The sequence below is a fragment of the Rhinatrema bivittatum genome, chromosome 9 (genome assembly GCF_901001135.1).
Source record: "Rhinatrema bivittatum chromosome 9, aRhiBiv1.1, whole genome shotgun sequence".
Classification (NCBI taxonomy): Eukaryota; Metazoa; Chordata; class Amphibia; order Gymnophiona; family Rhinatrematidae; genus Rhinatrema; species Rhinatrema bivittatum.
This window is the reverse complement of record NC_042623.1, coordinates 80,933,263-80,952,444: the sequence shown is the minus strand read 5'-3', so window position 1 is coordinate 80,952,444 and position 19,182 is coordinate 80,933,263. Positions and strand designations below refer to the sequence as shown.

General features: G+C 42.6%; 1 protein-coding gene and 1 long non-coding RNA gene across 4 annotated transcripts in view; one reads left to right on the top strand and one right to left on the bottom strand.

The window, feature by feature from the left end:
- LOC115099654 overlaps window positions 1–15,798 on the bottom strand; it is a 41,113-nt gene extending 25,315 nt beyond the window's left edge. Inside the window, exon 1 of one of the 2 annotated variants that reach the window (XR_003858839.1) lies at window positions 15,730–15,798. This is a non-coding gene — a long non-coding RNA (uncharacterized LOC115099654). Of the gene's footprint in view, window positions 1–3,725; window positions 3,789–15,729 lie in introns of those variants that run through there. The other variant, XR_003858840.1, reaches the window with a different exon arrangement.
- The window catches only part of TUBGCP6 (tubulin gamma complex associated protein 6), a 166,973-nt gene continuing 163,380 nt past the window's right edge, over window positions 15,590–19,182 (top strand). The window contains exons 1-3 of one of the 2 annotated variants that reach the window (XM_029617392.1): window positions 15,590–16,197; window positions 16,528–17,370; window positions 18,381–18,544. In XM_029617392.1, the coding sequence (XP_029473252.1) occupies window positions 16,594–17,370; window positions 18,381–18,544 (941 nt within the window). In that variant the 5' untranslated portion in view covers window positions 15,590–16,197; window positions 16,528–16,593. Of the gene's footprint in view, window positions 16,198–16,307; window positions 16,419–16,527; window positions 17,371–18,380; window positions 18,545–19,182 lie in introns of those variants that run through there. The other variant, XM_029617393.1, reaches the window with a different exon arrangement.

Here is a 19,182-nt window from a genome sequence, read left to right as displayed (position 1 = left end):
AAGATTGAGAACAGAGCGACTTTATTAATATCATTCGTACAAACCATAGATAGAGATAATATACTAAAGAAGTTTTTTCGAAAACAAAATTTATTATTCTACGGTTACCAGATAAGAATATTTCCGGACATAACCAAGAAAATGCAGGAAAAGAGGAAAGAGTTCTTGATAATGAAACAAGAAGTGATTACACGTGGAGCTAAATATTTTTTGAGGTTCCCATTTAGATGTATTCTTTTACATTAAGATAATAGGTATATATCTTCACTGACCCAGCACAGCTCCGTCAATATCTGGACTCCTAAAACTCCCAGAACTAGGAGGGTTGGATAAGTTAGAATGGGTACACAACACTGAGTTTTTCCTGTGTAAGATGTATAAATTATCTTCTGTAATCCGCTAATTATTTTTTGGTTCTCCCATTGTTCTTATAATTGAGAGAAAAATGTATTTCCTTTATCCTAATATTAGGAGATTATGTGTGTACTGCAATGATTTCTTTCTTTATTTCAATATTCAATTTTCAATGTAAATTGTTGAAATATCAATAAACAAAAAATGAAAAAAAAAAAAAAAATCCCCGGGTCTCTATGGGTTTTTGGGAGCCTACTACAAAAAATGTGCACACACGGTGGCAGAATCACTTGGTCAATTCTTTTACAGTCTTCGGGAGGACGGCAGTATTAGCCCTCAGGTGAATGTGGCCGGTATTACCTTTTTAGCCAAACCGGGGAGAGACTCTACACTCTGAAGCTCCTTTAGGCCCATTTCCCTCATTAACGTCGACCTCAAGATCCTGGCCAGGCTAATAGCTATACAACTTAACAAATATGTACCCTGTCTGGTACACTCTGAGCAAGTAGGTTTCGTGCCACAGTATATAGCAGCAGATAATATTCGCAACCTGATCGATTTGATGTGGTGGGTTCGTAGAAAACAGGAACTGGCAGTGTTACTTTCTATAGACGCTGAAAAAGCGTTTGATTTAGTTCACTGGCCGCTTCTATTTCTTACTTTGCAAAAACTAGCCTTTAGGCCCTACTTTCGTACGTGGATACGAAAATTATACGATCATCCCAAAGCTAGGGTCAAGGTGAACAATGGATATGGCCAAGCGTTTGATGTTGGACAAGGTACCAGACAGGGATGTCCCCTATCCCCCTTGCTCTTTGCTCTTTATTTAGAACCTCTTACCACCAGGATCAGGACTTCTAACGATATTCAGGGGGTCACTTTGGGAGGAGTCCATTATAAACTGTCGTTATTTGCTAACTATGTACTACTAACCCTAACAGACCCGTGTGTATGTGTGAGAGAGAGGGAGCCTCTGACGGAATCTGTGGGTGAGTGAGAGAGAGAGAGAAAGGGAACTTGTATGAAGGTGTGTGTGTGTGTGAGTGTGAGGGATTGTGTTAGTCCTGGGAGAATTTGCACATAATTGCCAAATTCTGTGCAGAAAATGGCAGAGGAGACCTAAGCATGCTGCAAACGGAGCGCACCATTCGCAGTGAAGATGACGGCCCCCAGTGCGCCACTCGAGATAAAGATGAAATGCCCTCAGCGCGCCGTTTGCGGCGCAAATGAAGGCCCCCAGCTTGCCGGTCGCAATGAAGATTAAGGCCCTGGTGCGCCATTCGCGGCGAAGATGAAGGCCCCAGCGTGCTGCAAACAGAGCGTGCGTGCCATTCGTGGTGAACATGAAGGCCCCCGTGTGCCTCGGGACACACACCATTTGCGGCAAAGATGAAGGCCCCGGTGAGCATGAATGTATGGAGAGAGGAGAGGGGAGGGTGAGAGAGGAGGAGGGAAGGGAGGATGAGAGATGAAGAGGGGGGAAGGGGGTGAGAGAGCAGGGGATTGTGTGGGTGCAAGAGGGAGGGAGTCTATATGGAGGAGATTGTGAAGTAGGGTGGATGTATGTGAGAAATTGAGAGCTGGTGTGTATGAAAACGGGATCGTTTTTATACGAAGGTGCTAGCCTGTGTGAAGGGATTGTGTATGTGTGAGAGAGAGAGACATAAGTGGCCTTTGTGAGGGTGTATGCGTGAGAGAGAAAGGGAGCTTGTGAGTGTGTGTGCAAGAGAAGGACCCTATATGAGGGAATGTGTGTGTGCAAGAGAATGAGGGAGCCTGTATTTATTTATTTTAAAAACTTTTTTATACCGACATTCATTTGCATATCACATCGGTTTACTGTATGAGGGTGTGTGTATGTGTATTAGAGAGAGGGAGCATGTGTGTGAGATAGGGAGAGACAGAGGGAGCCTGTGTGAGCGGCAGTACTGAAAACGGGGTCAAACTCTGGGAGTGGAGATAGAGTGGAAGGGGTTGAACCTAGAGATGGAGGGGAAAGATACTGGCAGGTAGAGGAGTTGGGTGGGGCCTGAGAGGGCAGTGGCCAAGGGAGTAGGGAGAGAGAGAGTAGAAGGGACACTCTTACAGTGAATTTCTAGGGAAATTCTGCTCAAAATATTTAAAATTCTGCATCTTTAAGTAATAACTTTTTTCTGTATTAATTTAAAATGTAATTACTTAGACTGTCATGTAAATTGTGTTATTTTGACCAATATAAAGTTTGCAGAATTTTATGTTTTTGTGCACAGAATTTTAAATTTTTTTGTGCAGAATTCCCCCAGGAGTAGTGTGTGTATGAGAAAGCGATGGTGTTAGTGAGTGAGAGGAAGGGAGCTTGTGTAAAGGTACGCATGTGAATGAGACAAGGAACCTGTGTGTGTGAGAGGGGCCTGTCCATGTGAATGAGGGTGTGTATGTGAGAGGAGAGAGCGTGAGAGTGAGAAATATAGGTGCATGTGTGGGACAGCCTGTGTGTTTGTGTGTGAGAGAGAACAAATGTGTATAATTGTGTGCGTATATCAGAGAGAGAAAGGAGAAACTTTATGTACAACAAACCCTGCTCCCATCAGTTAATCCACAACAATCTGAGGGCATCTGGAAATCAAAAGTTCCCAAGTATGGTGAGTGGTTCATTTTATATCTTTGTTAGTTTTAATCACTGGGTGTTAATATTTGATATGTGCACTGTTTTTTCAATTTTTGTTTGGGAGTTGAAACTTTTTTTTTTAATTTTTATGAGTTTTTAATTATTGGATATCATTCTATGTCTGCTATTTTGAAATATTCCTTTTACTAATATGGTTTTACGATTATTGATGTTTATATTTCTTCATTTTATTTTTTTAAATTTTATGAAGAATGGCTGTGTTTGTTTTCCCATTGTTGCGCTGCATCCAGAGTCTGGTGTCATGGTTTCCAGTTCAGTTTTTGTCTGCACATTTTTAATTTTTACCTTATCGTATCTTTATTCTGTATTTGGTGATGTTTTGTCTGTGATATGCATGTAGTTTCTGTGTAGGGTTCTATATCAGCTGGGCTTGTTTTGTTTTCTGTAGGAGGTGTATTGGTGTTTTAGGGCCTTGTGCCTTTTCATTGGTAGGGTTGTTACTATTTGAGTGCTGGCACTTAGTGCTGTTTTGGTATGGGAGGCATAGTATATTGTAATTGTAATTCACTTTTACTCATGGCTTTCAATACAAAGCATACATCCAACATGCACTACAATAGGTCTAATACTATATGGGCTCCAAGTTGGAGGGGGGGTTTGTCTTTTAGCAAGATTTTCTGGTTGACATACAATATGTATATTATATTTACATGTACTGCTGTGATCCTTTTTAACTCAGAAAACTATCGTAGAAATTACTTACCTGATAATTTTGTTTTCCTTAATGTAGACAGATGGACTCAGGACCAGTGGGTTTATGCTCTCCTGGCAGCAGAAGGAGATGGAGCAAGCTGACGTCACAGTATATGTAGCCCTGCAGTGACCCCATCCTGCCAGTATTCTCTTCAAAAGCAACTGTGGACAGAATAGCAAAAAACTTGATTAAAAAATAAACATAGTTAAAAACAGATAACCAGAACTGTAGTCAACCAACCATAAACATTGAACTCACGTAAGATTCTAGGTAACTCAAGCTAGGGACTGGATGAAAACTTACCAGTAATTCCTGGGGATCCATAGCTCCACAGGAGAGGACTATTGACACACTCAAGCAGCAGTCAAGGGAGGGAAGTGAGTCCATCTGTAGACACTAAGGAAAATGAAATTATCAGGTAAGTAATTTCTCCATTTCCTAACGTGTAGACAGATGGACTTAGAACCAGTGGGATGTACCAAAGCTACTCCCCAGCAGGGTGGGAGGCTGCCTGCGGTCCAGGCAACACCGCACATGCAAAGGCTGTGTCCTCCCAGGCCTGCACATCCAGAAGATAAAACCTGGAAAAAGTGTAAAAGGAGGACCATGGCGCAGCTCGGCAGATATTGATGGGATACAACAGACTAACCTACACCCATGAGGAATGAAAACAAGGAGATGCCGAAAGTGCTCAAAAATCTTTATTAAGAAACTATCTGTGAATGCCCAATTCTAGGCCTGAGTTTCGTCCAATGAAGGGCTGCTTCAGGGGCTTGCCATCCCTGACCTTATCCAGGGATGGCAAGGAGATGGACTGATTCAAATGAAAGTCTGAGACGACCTTGGGCAAGAAGGTTAGAACAGTACACAGCTATAACTCCTTCAGAGTCACCCGAAGGAACGGCTCCCTCCAAGACAATGCTTGCAGCTCAGAAATTCGACGTCCAGAACATATAGCCACCAGGAACAGTCTTCAAGGTCAAAAACCGTAAGGCTAGGCTATGCAGTGGTCGGAATGTAGGGCCTGCCAAAAAATACATAACCAAATTAAGACTCCACAATGGAACTGGAAACCTCAAGGGAGGCCTAGGATGCTTCACTCCCTTAAAAAAACAGGCCACATAAGATGACCCGACAACAAAACACCATTCACCAGGCCTCTGAAACAGGCAAGAGCCGCAACCTGCTCTTTCAGGGAATTAAGGGACAATCCTTTATTCAATCCATCCTGCAAAAATTCCAGAATGAGAGGGATCTTAACTGAATGAGAAAGAACACCCTTTCCTCACACCAGGCCTCAAAAACTTTCCAAACCCTCACATAAGCCAAGGAAGTGGAGAACTTGTGAGCGCAGAGTAAAGTGGCAAACACCGCAGAGGAATAACCACGCTTTAATACAGTGGTTCCCAATCCTGTCCTGGGGACCCCCTAGCCAGTCAGGTTTTCAGGATATCCACAATGAATATGCATGAGAGAAAATTTGCATGCACTGCCTCCATAACATGCAAATTCTCTGTCATGCATATTCATTGTGGATATCCTCAGGACAGGGTTGGGAACCACTGCTTTAATAGGTGAGCACTGTCAAGGGCCAAACCGTAAGACAGAATCAAGTTGGGTCCTTGTTGTAACAGGTCCATGTGCGCTGGAAGACTAAGGGGGGCCTCCAGCAGGAGTTGTCGCAAATCTGCACACCACGGATGCCTGGGCCAGTCCAGTTCCACCAGGAGTACTAGCCCCCTGTGGCCTTCGATATTGGGAATTATCCTGCCCAGCAAGGGCCATGAAGGAAAGGCATAAAGCAATCTATCTTCCGGCCAAATCTGTATGAAAATGTCTATTCCCAGGGACCACGGATCTCTCCTGCGACTAGAATCGAGGAACCTTCACATTTCAAGAAGTCGCCAGCAGGTCTAGAAAAGGAATGCCCCAGTGAGCCACAATCAGCTGAAACGCTTCGGCTGATAACACCCACTCTCCTGGGTCCAGACTCCCCCTGCTGAGAAGGTTCATTCTTGCGTTGTCTTTTCCTGCAATGTGAGAGGCCGAGATCATTTGCAGATGACCTTCCGCCCATCCCATAAGCTGGTCTGTTCCTGTGACACTTGCTGGCTCTTGGCAATTGATATAGGCCACCATCGTCCCGTTGTCCGACATCACACGAACCACTTGATCCCACAGACTGTGGCTGAACTGCAAGCATGCCAGCCATACCGCCTGGGACTCTTTGGCAGTTCAACACCCCTGGGCAGTTAACTCCAGAGAGTGAGCCCCCCAGCTGTGGAGACTCGCATCTGTCGGAAGTACCAACCAGACTGGAGAGGGCAAGGGAACTTCCTTTCTCAGATGATCCTCCTGCAAATACCACTGGAGGTGGGAGCAGATTTCCATCGGCAAGTGGAGCTGAACCGCGTGGCCCTGAGACTGCGGGTTCCAACGAGATAGCAGAGAGCACTGAAGAGGCTGTATATGTGCCCTTCTCCATGGCACCACTTCAGGGTAGCCACCATCAAGCCGAGCACTTGTAGGTAGGATCACACTGTCGGGCATATGGTGTTCATCAACTAATGCACTTGAGATATCAATTTCTAGATCTGAACTTCCGATAGGAAGACTCTGTCCTGTCCCGTGTTAAACCTGACCCCCAGATACTCCAACAACTGGGATGGCTGAAGACTGCTCTTGGTCAGGTTCACCACCCAACTGAGCTCCTTCAATAAGGAGATCATCTTGTGTGTCACCAGGCAGCTTTCTTTCTGACACTTGGCTCGAATCAGCCAGTTGTCCAAATACAGGTGTACTAGGATTCCTTCTTTTAGCAAGGCCACCGCTACTACAATAACCTTGGAAAATGTTCTGGGAGTGGTAGCGAGTCCAAAAGGCAGCGCCCGAAACTGATAATTGTGCCCCAACATCACAAAGCGTAGAAGTGTTGGTGTTCCAATTTGAAGCACCGCCATTATCAAAGAGTGTAAGGTTCCATGTGAAAATGAGTAAACTTCAAGTGACGGTTGACCCTCTTGAGATTCAGAATGGGACTAAAGGAGCACTCTTTCTTGGGCACAACAAAATAAATGCAATAATGCTCCATATTTTCTTGATGTGGGCACCGGAAACACAGCCCTCAGTCTGAGAAGCCTTTGGAGCATGAACTCCACTACCTGCTGCTTCTGTGGGGAGTGGCAAGGGGACATTATGAACATGTCCCGAGGAATACTGCGAAATTCAGTGCATACCCTTCTTGTATCACCTCCAGGACCCACTGGTCCGATGTGATCTTGACACAAACCTTCATTAGGAAGCTCGGGAAGGTCCACCACCCGAGCCCACTCCTCTCTTGGGCTATCAGGTACGAAAGGCCGAGTCCACTGAAAGTTCATCCTTCTATAGGGATAAAAATGCCTGGAACCCCAGAGACAACCCCTCATACCAAAGGGGTGCTGTATCTGCTTCTTATCCTCCAGTAACCGAGGAACTGGAGACCCACTTACTGGCCAGTTTCTCTAACTCGCTCCCAAACAAGAGCGAGCCTTTAAAGGGCATCTTGGTAAGACTGGCTTTGGAGGCTGCACCAGCTGACCAATTTCACAACCAGAGTTGACACTCGGTCACTATCACTGAAGCCACTCCTCTGGTCGAGGTCCAAACCAAATCACAGCCTACATTTGCTAAAAAGGCAGCAGCGGGCTCCATAACCGCTCTGGAATTCCCTCTAGACTCATCAACCTCCTGAGAGAAAGCAGACAAGATCTCGCCACTAGGGTGCATCAGAAGGCAATCTGTAAAGTCATCGCCATCGCCTCAAAGGCTTGCTTAAGAATAGCCTCAATCCTTCTATCATGTACATCCTTCAAGGCCGCTTCTCACTCTATGGGGATAGTCGTCCACTTAGAGACAGCACAAGCTAGGGCATCCACTTTGGGAAAATGCAAAAGCTCTCTCACAGCCGGATCTAGGGGGTACAGGCCTTCCAATGTCTAACCCCCTTTAAAATTTGCCTCTGGGGCGTTCCATTCCAGATCAATCAATTCTTGAATGGCATCCATCACAGGGAAAAAACATGAGGCTTTACATAAGGAAACCAAAATGGGATTCTTCCTCGGCTCTGATATGGCCTCCGAACCAGGGACATCCAGCTGTTTCAGGGCCTGGGAAATCAGGACCGGCAGTTCAACTATGAAAGAACCATAACATGGTTCGATTTGGTTCCAGCCCTGAAGGAATTTCCCCATCTTCCAGGGAATCAGGATAAACCTCATCATCCGTGCTAACCGGATTCCTTTCGGAAACACCCACAGGGAACCAAAGCAATCCCTGGCGCTCAAGCATAGGACTGGAAGAGGGAGGCGCCACCAGCTGAGGGTCCGACCAGACAGGAATGGGGGAAGCAGAGGACTATGCCTGAAGAAAGGCTTGTAAGCCTTTGAAAAAATTCCACCCAAGAAAAAACAGCCAGGTCCAGACCAAGCCCAGAAGGAACTGGAGCTGGTCCCACAGAACTGTCCTCGCCAGCGGAGGAGCCAGTCAAGGAGAACCAAAATCTGGCATCCCCCAAGTAAGTAACCAGCCCATCATCAGAATGGGAAGAGCTAGGCTTAGCAAAATCCAAGGAAGGCAACTCTCCCTGAGCGTCTGAGCAGCGTTAAAACAGGTTAGAAGCCAGGTCGGGCTGAGAAGCCCTAATATTTCATGCAACACGAATAGGAAGATGCTTAGGCTTCTTATTTACCAGTGCCATCGTGGCAGTAAACAAGCGTCAGAACGGCTCGCAATCAAAAGTGGAATGCGCACAAAAAATAAGCGCCTAGAAGAAAGTGCGGCAAGGCACACCCCTAACCCGTGCGCCAAGTTAAGCGTGGGAACAGTGAAACATTTTGCGCACGTAAAAGGTGCGCCAAAAGCTGAGCGCAGAATGCATGCATAGAGCAGACGCACTGCCACACAGACTGCTTATAGAGAGCAACAGAACACACACAAGAGCTTGAGAAAACGACGCCTGGTCTACCACGTGGCGTGCAAGAAAAAAAGAAAAATTGCAAGGGAGAAAAACTAGTATACAATATTGAACAAAATTACAACTAGTTGTAAATAGACTGATACCTAATGGATCCCAAAATATACCACGATAATGCTGTATAAAATACAATTTTTATTAAACAAACTTTTTAAAATTTTTCATTATTTCATAAAAACTTTCATTATATTTGTTTTCTGAGCTCAGAAATAGATATTCAAAATGGCCTGTAGTCCAACCATCTGAGTTCAAAATTGAATTTCTATTACTTTAGAAAACGTGGCTGATAATTTCGTTGCCATTTAAGAGTGATATAAATTTCTACTCATTATCGCAACCGAACTGGCCAACATGATGCAAAATTTTAGAAAATTATGCCATAAATATGTTGAACTAATTTTTTAGATAGTTTAATCAATTTGATGACATCAATAAATCTCACTCAATATTTAAATTTTGAACTCAGTGCAACTTCTAATATAACACACACTCATAAACCACAGTCTAGATGTATGTCAATATGAGTACAGAATTAACAATTGATGAAGTCTTCAATACTTGAAATATTTCTTTGTAAGTATCCCGTTGGTATATATTAAATTACTGAATCGAGTTCAACGTTCATCCTTAACATTTCTTGTTGACCAAAGTTCAGATTATATATTTCAAAGGCAAGACATGAAGTTTTTTGAAATCAAATAGCCACACTGTCTTCCAAATTGACTTCCGGTAATAGGGTTTCCATGAACTGCATCGGTCTGATGTTAATGTCGCCCGACAGTAATAATAACAGAACCTGTTTAAATGATGGCAGTAAGCCTATCTTGTCCCGACAAAACCTTATCTTGTCATCCTTTAGCCCGTGTCTTTTGACTATGCGGTCCACTTCAAAACCTTTAGCTGAAGTTACCGCAATCGCTTCAATTTTTCAACAGAAGCCGCCGACGTTTGCAACGTTTCGGAACCTGCATCAGGGCAAACTCTGAAACATTCAAAGTATCTTTTAAGTATTACAGCACTTTGTAAAATTTTTTTGAAAGTCAAAACTAATAAAAGTACTCACTGCTGCTGGACAAGGACGTCTCTACAGTCGGGTCTGTCTGAAGACATTTAAACATGGCGCCTCTATTTATATAACAAACCTTCATGAAGTGAACACATTTGAAATGTCCCAAAAGTGTTGTGCCCTCAATAGTTGTATTAATATTGCATTTAACAGATGGTAAAGTTGACGGACTTAAAATTTCTTTAAGGTTCTTACTTCTAGAAAAAGCCATTCTTTTCTAGAAGCCGTCAACTTTACCATCTGTTAAATGCAATATTAATACAACTATTGAGGGCACAACACTTTTGGGACATTTCAAATGTGGACATTGCAGAATTTGCAATCAGACACTTGAATTGAAGACTTTCACATGTCCAGTTACTAAGTCCATTTATACATTGCGCCACTTTACTACTTGTCAGAGTACTTTCGTGGTATATATTATTAAATGCCCATGTGAAAAAATTTATGTCGGACAAACATCTAGAGCCTTTAGATTACGCATTGGTGAACACAAAAGCTGTATTAAACATGGTAAAGAAACAGCTCCAATAGTAGCACATTGTTTATCCGCTAAACATCGGTTAGAAGATCTTCGTTGGTTTATTCTTGACCATGTTATTACAGATATCAGGGGAGGCAATCGTGAAAAAATACTCCTAAAAAAAGAACAACAGTGGATATATAAATTACGATCTGAAGAACCATGTGGTTTAAATAGTAAGATTGAATGGAACACTTTGATTAATTTGTGAGACAATCTCCTTACAAATTTAAAGAATTGGATCTGAAATGCATAACCTTAGGCTATATGATTGAAACTATATGTCAATGAATTTACAATAGTGCCACATAAAGTTTGTTCAAGAATTGTGACGTCAATACTTAAAAATGAAGGGGTGCTTTGTGATTGGTTCACTTCATGAAGGTTTGTTATACAAATAGAGGCGCCATGTTTAAATGTCTTCAGACAGACCCGACTGTAGAGACGTCCTTGTCCAGCAGCAGTGAGTACTTTTATTAATTTTGACTTTCAAAAAAATTTTACAAAGTGCTGTAATACTTAAAAGATACTTTGAATGTTTCAGAGTTTGCCCTGATGCAGGTTCCGAAACGTTGCCAACGTCGGCGGCTTCTGTTGAAAAATTGAAGCGATTGCGGTAACTTCAGCTAAAGGTTTTGAAGTGGACCGCATAGTCAAAAGACACGGGCTAAAGGATGACAAGATAAGATTTTGTCGGGACAAGATAGGCTTACTGCCATCATTTAAACAGGTTCTGTTATTATTACTGTCGGGCGACATTAACATCAGACCGATGCAGTTCATGGAAACCCTATTACCGGAAGTCAATTTGGAAGACAGTGTGGCTATTTGATTTCAAAAAACTTCATGTCTTGCCTTTGAAATATATAATCTGAACTTTGGTCAACAAGAAATGTTAAGGATGAACGTTGAACTCGATTCAGTAATTTAATATATACCAACGGGATACTTACAAAGAAATATTTCAAGTATTGAAGACATCATCAATTGTTAATTCTGTACTCATATTGACATACATCTAGACTGTGGTTTATGAGTGTGTGTTATATTAGAAGTTGCACTGAGTTCAAAATTTAAATATTGAGTGAGATTTATTGATGTCATCAAATTGATTAAACTATCTAAAAAATTAGTTCAACATATTTATGGCATAATTTTCTAAAATTTTGCATCATGTTGGCCAGTTCGGTTGCGATAATGAGTAGAAATTTATATCACTCTTAAATGGCAACGAAATTATCAGCCACGTTTTCTAAAGTAATAGAAATTCAATTTTGAACTCAGATGGTTGGACTACAGGCCATTTTGAATATCTATTTCTGAGCTCAGAAAACAAATATAATGAAAGTTTTTATGAAATAATGAAAAATTTAAAAAAGTTTGTTTAATAAAAATTGTATTTTATACAGCATTATCGTGGTATATTTTGGGATCCATTAGGTATCAGTCTATTTACAACTAGTTGTAATTTTGTGCAAGAAAAAAAGCCTTAGTGCAGGGCCTAGCTCGCCAGGGGCTGCTCAACCTGCCAGGCTGCCCAGTTCCCCAACCTCAACAGGAGCAGGAATGAGTGTTGGTATGGTGCGCCGAGCACAGAGACCTGAGGAAGTCCTGAAACCCCTCTGTCTCTAATTCAAGGTAAAAACTTTTTTTTCCCCCCACACCTTACCTGAGCTTAGCACTTCCTGGCTGAGAACAGAGACTGTCACCGGTTGTGGGAGGGAAAGGGCATCTGCCATCACCACTGTGCTCGGCTTCCTGCACCAGCTGCCTTTCAGCTGAACTAGCAGCTAAATCCATGCCGGGAAACCCAGCTACCGGACCAAGGCACACCTCCTGAGGGACCATGGAAATCACCTCAGGAATTCTCAGCTGGGGGATGGACCTTTAGGTATCATCACAGGAGAGCGGAGCTTTCTTTTCCTGAATTTAGAATTTCAAATTTCTCCTTCTAAAAAGCTTGAAGCAATCCCCATAGTGAGATGCATGTCTACCATCTGTTGGAGATGGAGAATACTGCTGGGTTATATATGCTGTGACATCAGCTTGCTCAGTCTCCATCTGCTGGCAGGGAAGCATAAAAGCCCATTAGTCCTTAGTCCATCTGTCCTTTTTCATATAAAATCTATTATTATAAATGCATAATACCCTTGCACCAGCCCTGATAACGGGGATCTTCTTTTCCCTCCTCTCACCCTGCCACAACCACAGAGGGTGACCTGGCTGATGGTATTAACCTTTAAAAAAGAGATACAGTAGCCTTCAAACTAGAGCAGTGGTTCCCAACCTGGACCCTAGGGGGTCCTCCAGAAGGGATGCAAGAAAATTTAGCTAGGGAGAAAATGAGTAGGTTGCGGCTACCTGTGATTAGTTGAGCTACTGTCATAGACCAGGAGCGTGAGGCCTATTATGGCCTCAAAAACTTCACTCCTCATTGCTGCAGACCTGGAGGGACAGAGAGGGGCCATTCACACCTATGCCAGATTGGAAATCTCTCCATTTAGTGCAAGAGATTTTAATATTTTTGCTGCAGACTGGATTTCTCCTGGTGATGGCTTTTCCCTGCATCCCGAGGCCAGGAAACTGAAGACCTACCACTATCCTTCTAGGTCAGAGGAGGACTACAGTGACACCCCAGAAAGATTTGGACAATTTAATAGAATAATTCATTTTTGGTTGAAAGGAGGTATCTATGTCACCCTTCCTTTCATTTGGGGATTGGGCAGTAGTGGCTGCTTTTTGGCCTTAACAGACCTTCTCTCTGGATGGTCACAAGGACAAAGGTGAAGAACTTTGAAGACCCTCAACAGGATCTTCGATCCCCTGGGAGACAGGCACAGGTTGGGAACCTTTTCAGATTAACTGGTGGACTCAGGTAGGACTGTATATTTTTAAAGGGGACCCTGTGCAGAATAGAATTATGCCAGAGTGGGCCTCTTACACACTCACTGCAGGAGTGTTAAGAATCACCAGAGGAACTTGAGCCAGAGCCACCTACACAGACTTGCCCACCCCTGGGTTAGGCTGTTCAGCTTGGAGAAGAGATGGCTGAGGGGGGATATGATAGATGTGTTTAAAATCTTGAGAAGTCTTGAACGGGTAGATGTGAATCAGTTATTTACACTTTCAGATATTAGAAGGACTAGGTGACACTCCATGAAGTTAGCAAATAGCACATTTAAGACTAATTGGAGAAAATTCTTTGTCACTCAATGCACAATTAAGCTCTGGAATTTGTTGCCAGAGGATGTGGTTAGTGCAGTTAGTGTAGCTGGGTTTAAAAATGGTTTGGATAAGTTCTTAGAGGAGAAGTCTATTTACTGCTATTAATCAAGTTGACTTCGGGAATGGTCTCTGCTATTACTGGCATCAATAGAATGGGATCTTCTTAGTGTTTGGGTACTTGCTAGGTTCTTGTGACCTGGTTTAGCCTCTGTTGGTAACAGGATGCTGGGCTTGATGGACCCTTGGTCTGACCCAGCATGACAATTTCTTATGTTCTTATGTTCTTAAAAAAGAAAAAAAAGGGACAAAACAGCTGTAATTCCAGAATTTTGAAGATTTGACATTTGTTTGACTGTTACAAGAAATCCATAAAATTATTTTAACATCCAAACTTGTATCTTGTTCATCTACCCTAGTGCTACAGTCCATCAACTGATTTACAGATCCATAGGGCTGAGAGATTTCATACCACTGCCTGGGCCATAAGCATCAGCTCCCCCCCCCCCCCCCTCCCCCCTCAATAGAAAGAACCTACACCTTGGGATACCATCAAGTGGAGGGGATGTGGCAAGAAAGACAGCCCTAGATCTAAAAATTATGTTTTGGGTGCCCTGGAAGAATATACCACTTTTGAAAAAAGGGTTGCAAGATTTTAAATCATATCATTATGTCTCTGTATCGCTCCATTGTGTGACTACACCTTGAGTATCTGGTTTAGTTCTAGTCACTACATCTCAAAAAAGACAAATTTAGAAAAGGTACAGCGAAGGGTGACCAAAATGATAAAGGGGGTGGAACTATTCTCCTATGCAGAAAGGCTAAAGAAGTTAGGGCTCTTTTGTTTGGAGAAGAGACTGCTGCAGGGAGATATGACTGAGGTCTATAAAGGAATACATGGAATGGAAATCGGCTGTTTACTCATTTAAAAAGTACAAAGCCTAGGGAGACAGTCAATGACGTTACTAAGTCGTACATTTAAAACAAGTAGGAGAAAATATTTTCTCTGGAATTTGGTGGTAGAGGAGGTGATGAAAGCTGTTAGTATAATTGTGTTTAAAAAAACATTTGGACAAGTTCACAGAGAAAAAGTCCATAAACCATTAATAAAGTATATTTAGGGAAATCCACTTCTCATCACCGGGATAAACAGCATGGACTCTATTAACCTTTTGGGTTCTAACCAGGTACTTATGATCTGGATTGGCCACTGTTGGAAACAGGATACTGGACTTCTTGACCCAGTATGGTAAATCTTATGTTCTTTGGCAGGCTACAGCGCCGTTTAGCTCCGTGAAGGTTACTATCCCTACTAGTTTTGGCTCTGCTTTCCGTTTGTGCCCGCTTTCTTAGCGCATGCATGCAATAAACAAATTAGGGGGTCGCGCTAGCAAGGAGGCACTAGGGCCGCTGGCGTGACCTTAAGTTAGCGCCTCCTTGCTAATGGGACCCTGCGGTTACCGGCAGTCTGCCGATTATGAACCCTGATGCCGAAAAACTGCAGTCAGCCGGTTATGAAAAGCGAGCTAGCATATCTGCGGTCTTCAAAGCGTCTGGCAGAGTTTTGTTTTTTTCTAACTTTAAAAAAGTACAGAAAAGCAGTTTTTCTGCTTTTCTGTACGTTTTTTCATTGCGCTCAGCTATTAACGCCTGCTTGACGTAGGCGTTAATATCTGAGAGATAAATGTGGGTCTGAGACTTATATTTATTTTTTGCATATGAATGAGGCTATTACTCATTCTCTCTAAGTCGGACGCGCTTTAAAAGGCGCTAATCCACCTATTGCATTTGGGGGTGGATTAGCGCCTATTTAACCCGCGTCCGACAGCGGGTTAAACAGTGCGCTCGGCCCCTACATCTGCACTGTACCAGCAGGTAGCTGGACTGAAGATACCATATAAATCAGGAAAAAAAAACCAACACATGGAGTTGATTCCCCTTTATGAGCCTGCAGCCGCCTGATCACCCGTATGTTTATAAAATATACCGGAGGCGAAAAGCATGCACCGCGAGACGCCAAAGAAAGCAGGAGCACGCCGTACCCGGAAGTGATAACAGCTAGGGGTGTGTCACAACCACCGACGATAGCTGTTTCGCTATGCGGAGCAGTAGCAGACTCCACCTCTTCCTTTTACCCGGTGACTCCATTGATGCCCGCGGAATTCAAAACACAGCATTGTTTACGTACTTGGTGGTGCCTTTTTAATCCCGACAGCCGCGGCCCGTGTCTCAGCAGTGCTGATGATGTCAGACGTCGGGGGCGACTGACGTTGCTAGCTCCGCCCCTAAGATGGAAGCCCGCCTCACAGGGACAATCTGAGTTTAGTGCTTGGATACGGTTCCATTTTCAAATGTCTTTTGGACGCGACCCGTTAGCGGAATACCGTGCCGCTGTCGCTGCCACTAGAGGTGGCCTAACTCCTGACCCCGTCCTCCTTACTCTGGCTGTAACTCAGCAGAGTAGAGGTCCGCCGGCTCGGGTTTTGCAGCTAAAAATAACACCAGTGGGCCATAGCTGGAAGAACCGGGAGCCGTTAAAGTGGCAGCGCCCGTCAGGGGTGGTGGACCAGCTGTTAAAGGGACAGTGCTGCAGTCTTACTTTCCTGGGTGCATCTCCCAAAGCTGTGTCGTTGGATGGTGTCTGCCCCACGTTTGGGTAATAAAGATAATTCTAAGTCTTCTTAAGTCAGTTAAAACAAACGTAACTAGAGATTAACAAGAAAAGGAAAATCTTGACAAATTTTGAAACAGGCAATAGTCATCGTGCAAATAAGGAAAAAAAATGAAATATAGGTCAAATATGAATGAGTATTTATAGTAATGAGGTTTAAGGATACCGGTATTAGTGTCTTGTTTCTTTTATTTACAAAGATTGAAGTAAGTGTAGTTCTTGAGGTACAATATACATTTTATAGAAGGAATGCTGGTTTTGCTTTTCTTATTCCAGTTTTTGTGGCTGCTATAATATTTTTGGTTTGTTTTCCAGATTGATTAACAGGGTGATGTAACAGAAAGCAAAGCATGATGCTCTTGGGAAAACTGTTAATCTGAAATGCATAAAGACAGGAATAGTGTGAGCAGCATGGAGAGCATTATCCAGCTTTTTGGTGAGCTATGTGATGCACACATGACATGCCTGGAATGGAAAGTGTGCCTTGGAAGACCAAATGTCTGCAAAAGCAGGGCCAAGCAACAATTGAAAAGGGTGGCATACAATACCCTTTTCATGAACCTTTTTCAAGATGCTGCCCGTAGTTTGCCATCCAATATGACCAAACTTCCCATTAAAAACAAGATTTTGATGCTGTCCTTCAACCTGCGGATGAGTGGCAGGGGGACAGAAGCCGATAGACTGGAGGAACTTGTGGAGCAGCTGGAGAAGTGTGCCTGCTTGCCGTTTGCAGAGACTAATGCGGTTCTGGAACTTTTGGTAGAGCTTGCTGGAACCGGACTTCCTCAGCTAGTGCCTCAGAAAAGGGACTACTTCCTCAATAACAAGTATGTTGGAAGGAATCTGAAATATCAAGGGTATGATTATTATGATGTGACAGTGTTTGAAGCTGGTTTGCGCTCAGTAATTGCAAATGAGGAGTGTCAAATAAATGACACCATTCAAAGGACGCTCAAAATAATGGAAGCTGCACCTGGCACGGGGCTTCCTACCATTGGATATTTTTCACAGAATTACCTTGCTAATGAAAGATTTGAGAAGGAAACTCGTGTCTCACTCTTTGGTGCTCTGGTCCACAGTCGCACACACGATATGGATATAAAGCTGGATCTGCCACCAGTGCCGGACAATGCCGACCTGTCTGGACTTGCCATTAAGGTACATGTTTGCTTTATGCTTTATTGTATGTTGTCATCTTGATTAAGTATTTTACTCTGTGACAATATTTTAATAAAACTAGGTTTATTTTCCTACATTGACCTTGTAGTGAGTGATGGGGATAAACCTCTTGTAATGCTGAACTGTCTTAGAATAGTTTTTTTTCTGGACATTTGATAGTGCTAGTCTGCGGATGAATTTAATACCTTGCTGGACTTTAATGCAGCAAACACAAATATTGTGAATAAAACGAGATTATGTACAGTTAGTATGCTAAGGTTTTGCTTGATAAATTTTGATAGTGCTGTGTATATGAACCTTTAACACACAGTAAACATTGTTTTGCAGTGGGAGGTTGTAATTAGAAGTTTTAACATAAAACAGCATAGGTTCTCCTCCCTATTAAAAAGTACACTTTTCCCAGCAACTCCTGTAATGCAGGTGGAATTTTGCTGTTTTTTGTCATCCTGCTAAGAAATATCCTGAATTTTATTAAAAATACATCAGATCAAACAATCACTCACTGTGAGATACATTTGTTGAGTGACTTTTATTCAAGGTGTATCCTAGATATATGGGCAGAAAGCCTACTTGTGCCTGACTGTTGTATGTGAACATAGTTGTCAGTTTGGCTAAATCTTATATTGCCTTCTATATTTAGCCAGATGCACTAGGCAGGAGCAAATAATTTTGTCCAGTGTCCCCAATCAGTCCCTATAGTGTGGACTTGGAAGCACTTATGCTACACATTGGTCATATGAGTTGTAAAGTTACAAACCTACTGTGCATACCACCAAAGGAAATAGTTTATTGCACAGTGTCAAAATATTTAAAATCGTACGTAGCACTCATATTTTTCATTAAGACTTGGGGACTAATGTGTTGGGTTTTTTATCCTACAGAAAAATAGAATGCAAGAAAACCCTTGATCAAATCAGGCCCCTCTGGGTTTCTTTTTTGTTTTATTTTGTCCATGTTGCTGCTGTTGACATGTCTTGTGTGGCTTGCAGGTTCCACAAAGCATAGACCCCTCTGAAGATGAAGGATTCCAATCAGCATCAAACCTGACTCCTGATTCCCAATCAGAACCCAACATGACTCCAGATATTGACCTATGGGATGTGGCGCTGACACATGGGACCAGTAAACGCAGATGCTGGGAGAGAATCGGGTGGTAAGTTTCTAGTATTGTAAGTTATCTGTATAGGTTTCTAATAGTCCTACAGCATAAGTTTGTGTACTGCAGTTTTGTGTAAGTGATAGTACAGCATTAAGGAATAGTCTGGATGGGGAAGGAGAATGTGATGGTGCAGTTCAGTCTTGCTCTGGGCTGTTAATTTTAGACCTGACTGTATTTTCATTCTGGGAGTTCCTTGTGGTTGCATATATTCTTCTCAGCCTTTTGACCAAGATCACGTGTAGAGTCTGACACATGAACTGAGAATGGCCCCTTATTGGCCCTTTGGCTGAGAATTAAATGCTGTTTAAAATGAGGTGGTGGTTAATGCCCTGCTCCCAACCCCACTGGAGACATGACAATGATGTAATAATCTTTATATGTGAGTATACAAAATGAAAAAAGAATTATTAGATATTAGTGCAGTACCCTTAGATCACCACTAGATAGTACCACACTATAGTGTTGTGAAAGGAAGTTTTATTTATGAAAGAAGATTTCAAGGTAGTTATTCTATTACGGATTCACAATAACAATCTCATTTGTCATAATTTCTATTTTATAAAAGAAAAAAACACATTACTATTTTATATACCCTCTAATCTTTTGGCATCTTCAGGCAAGAATATGCATCG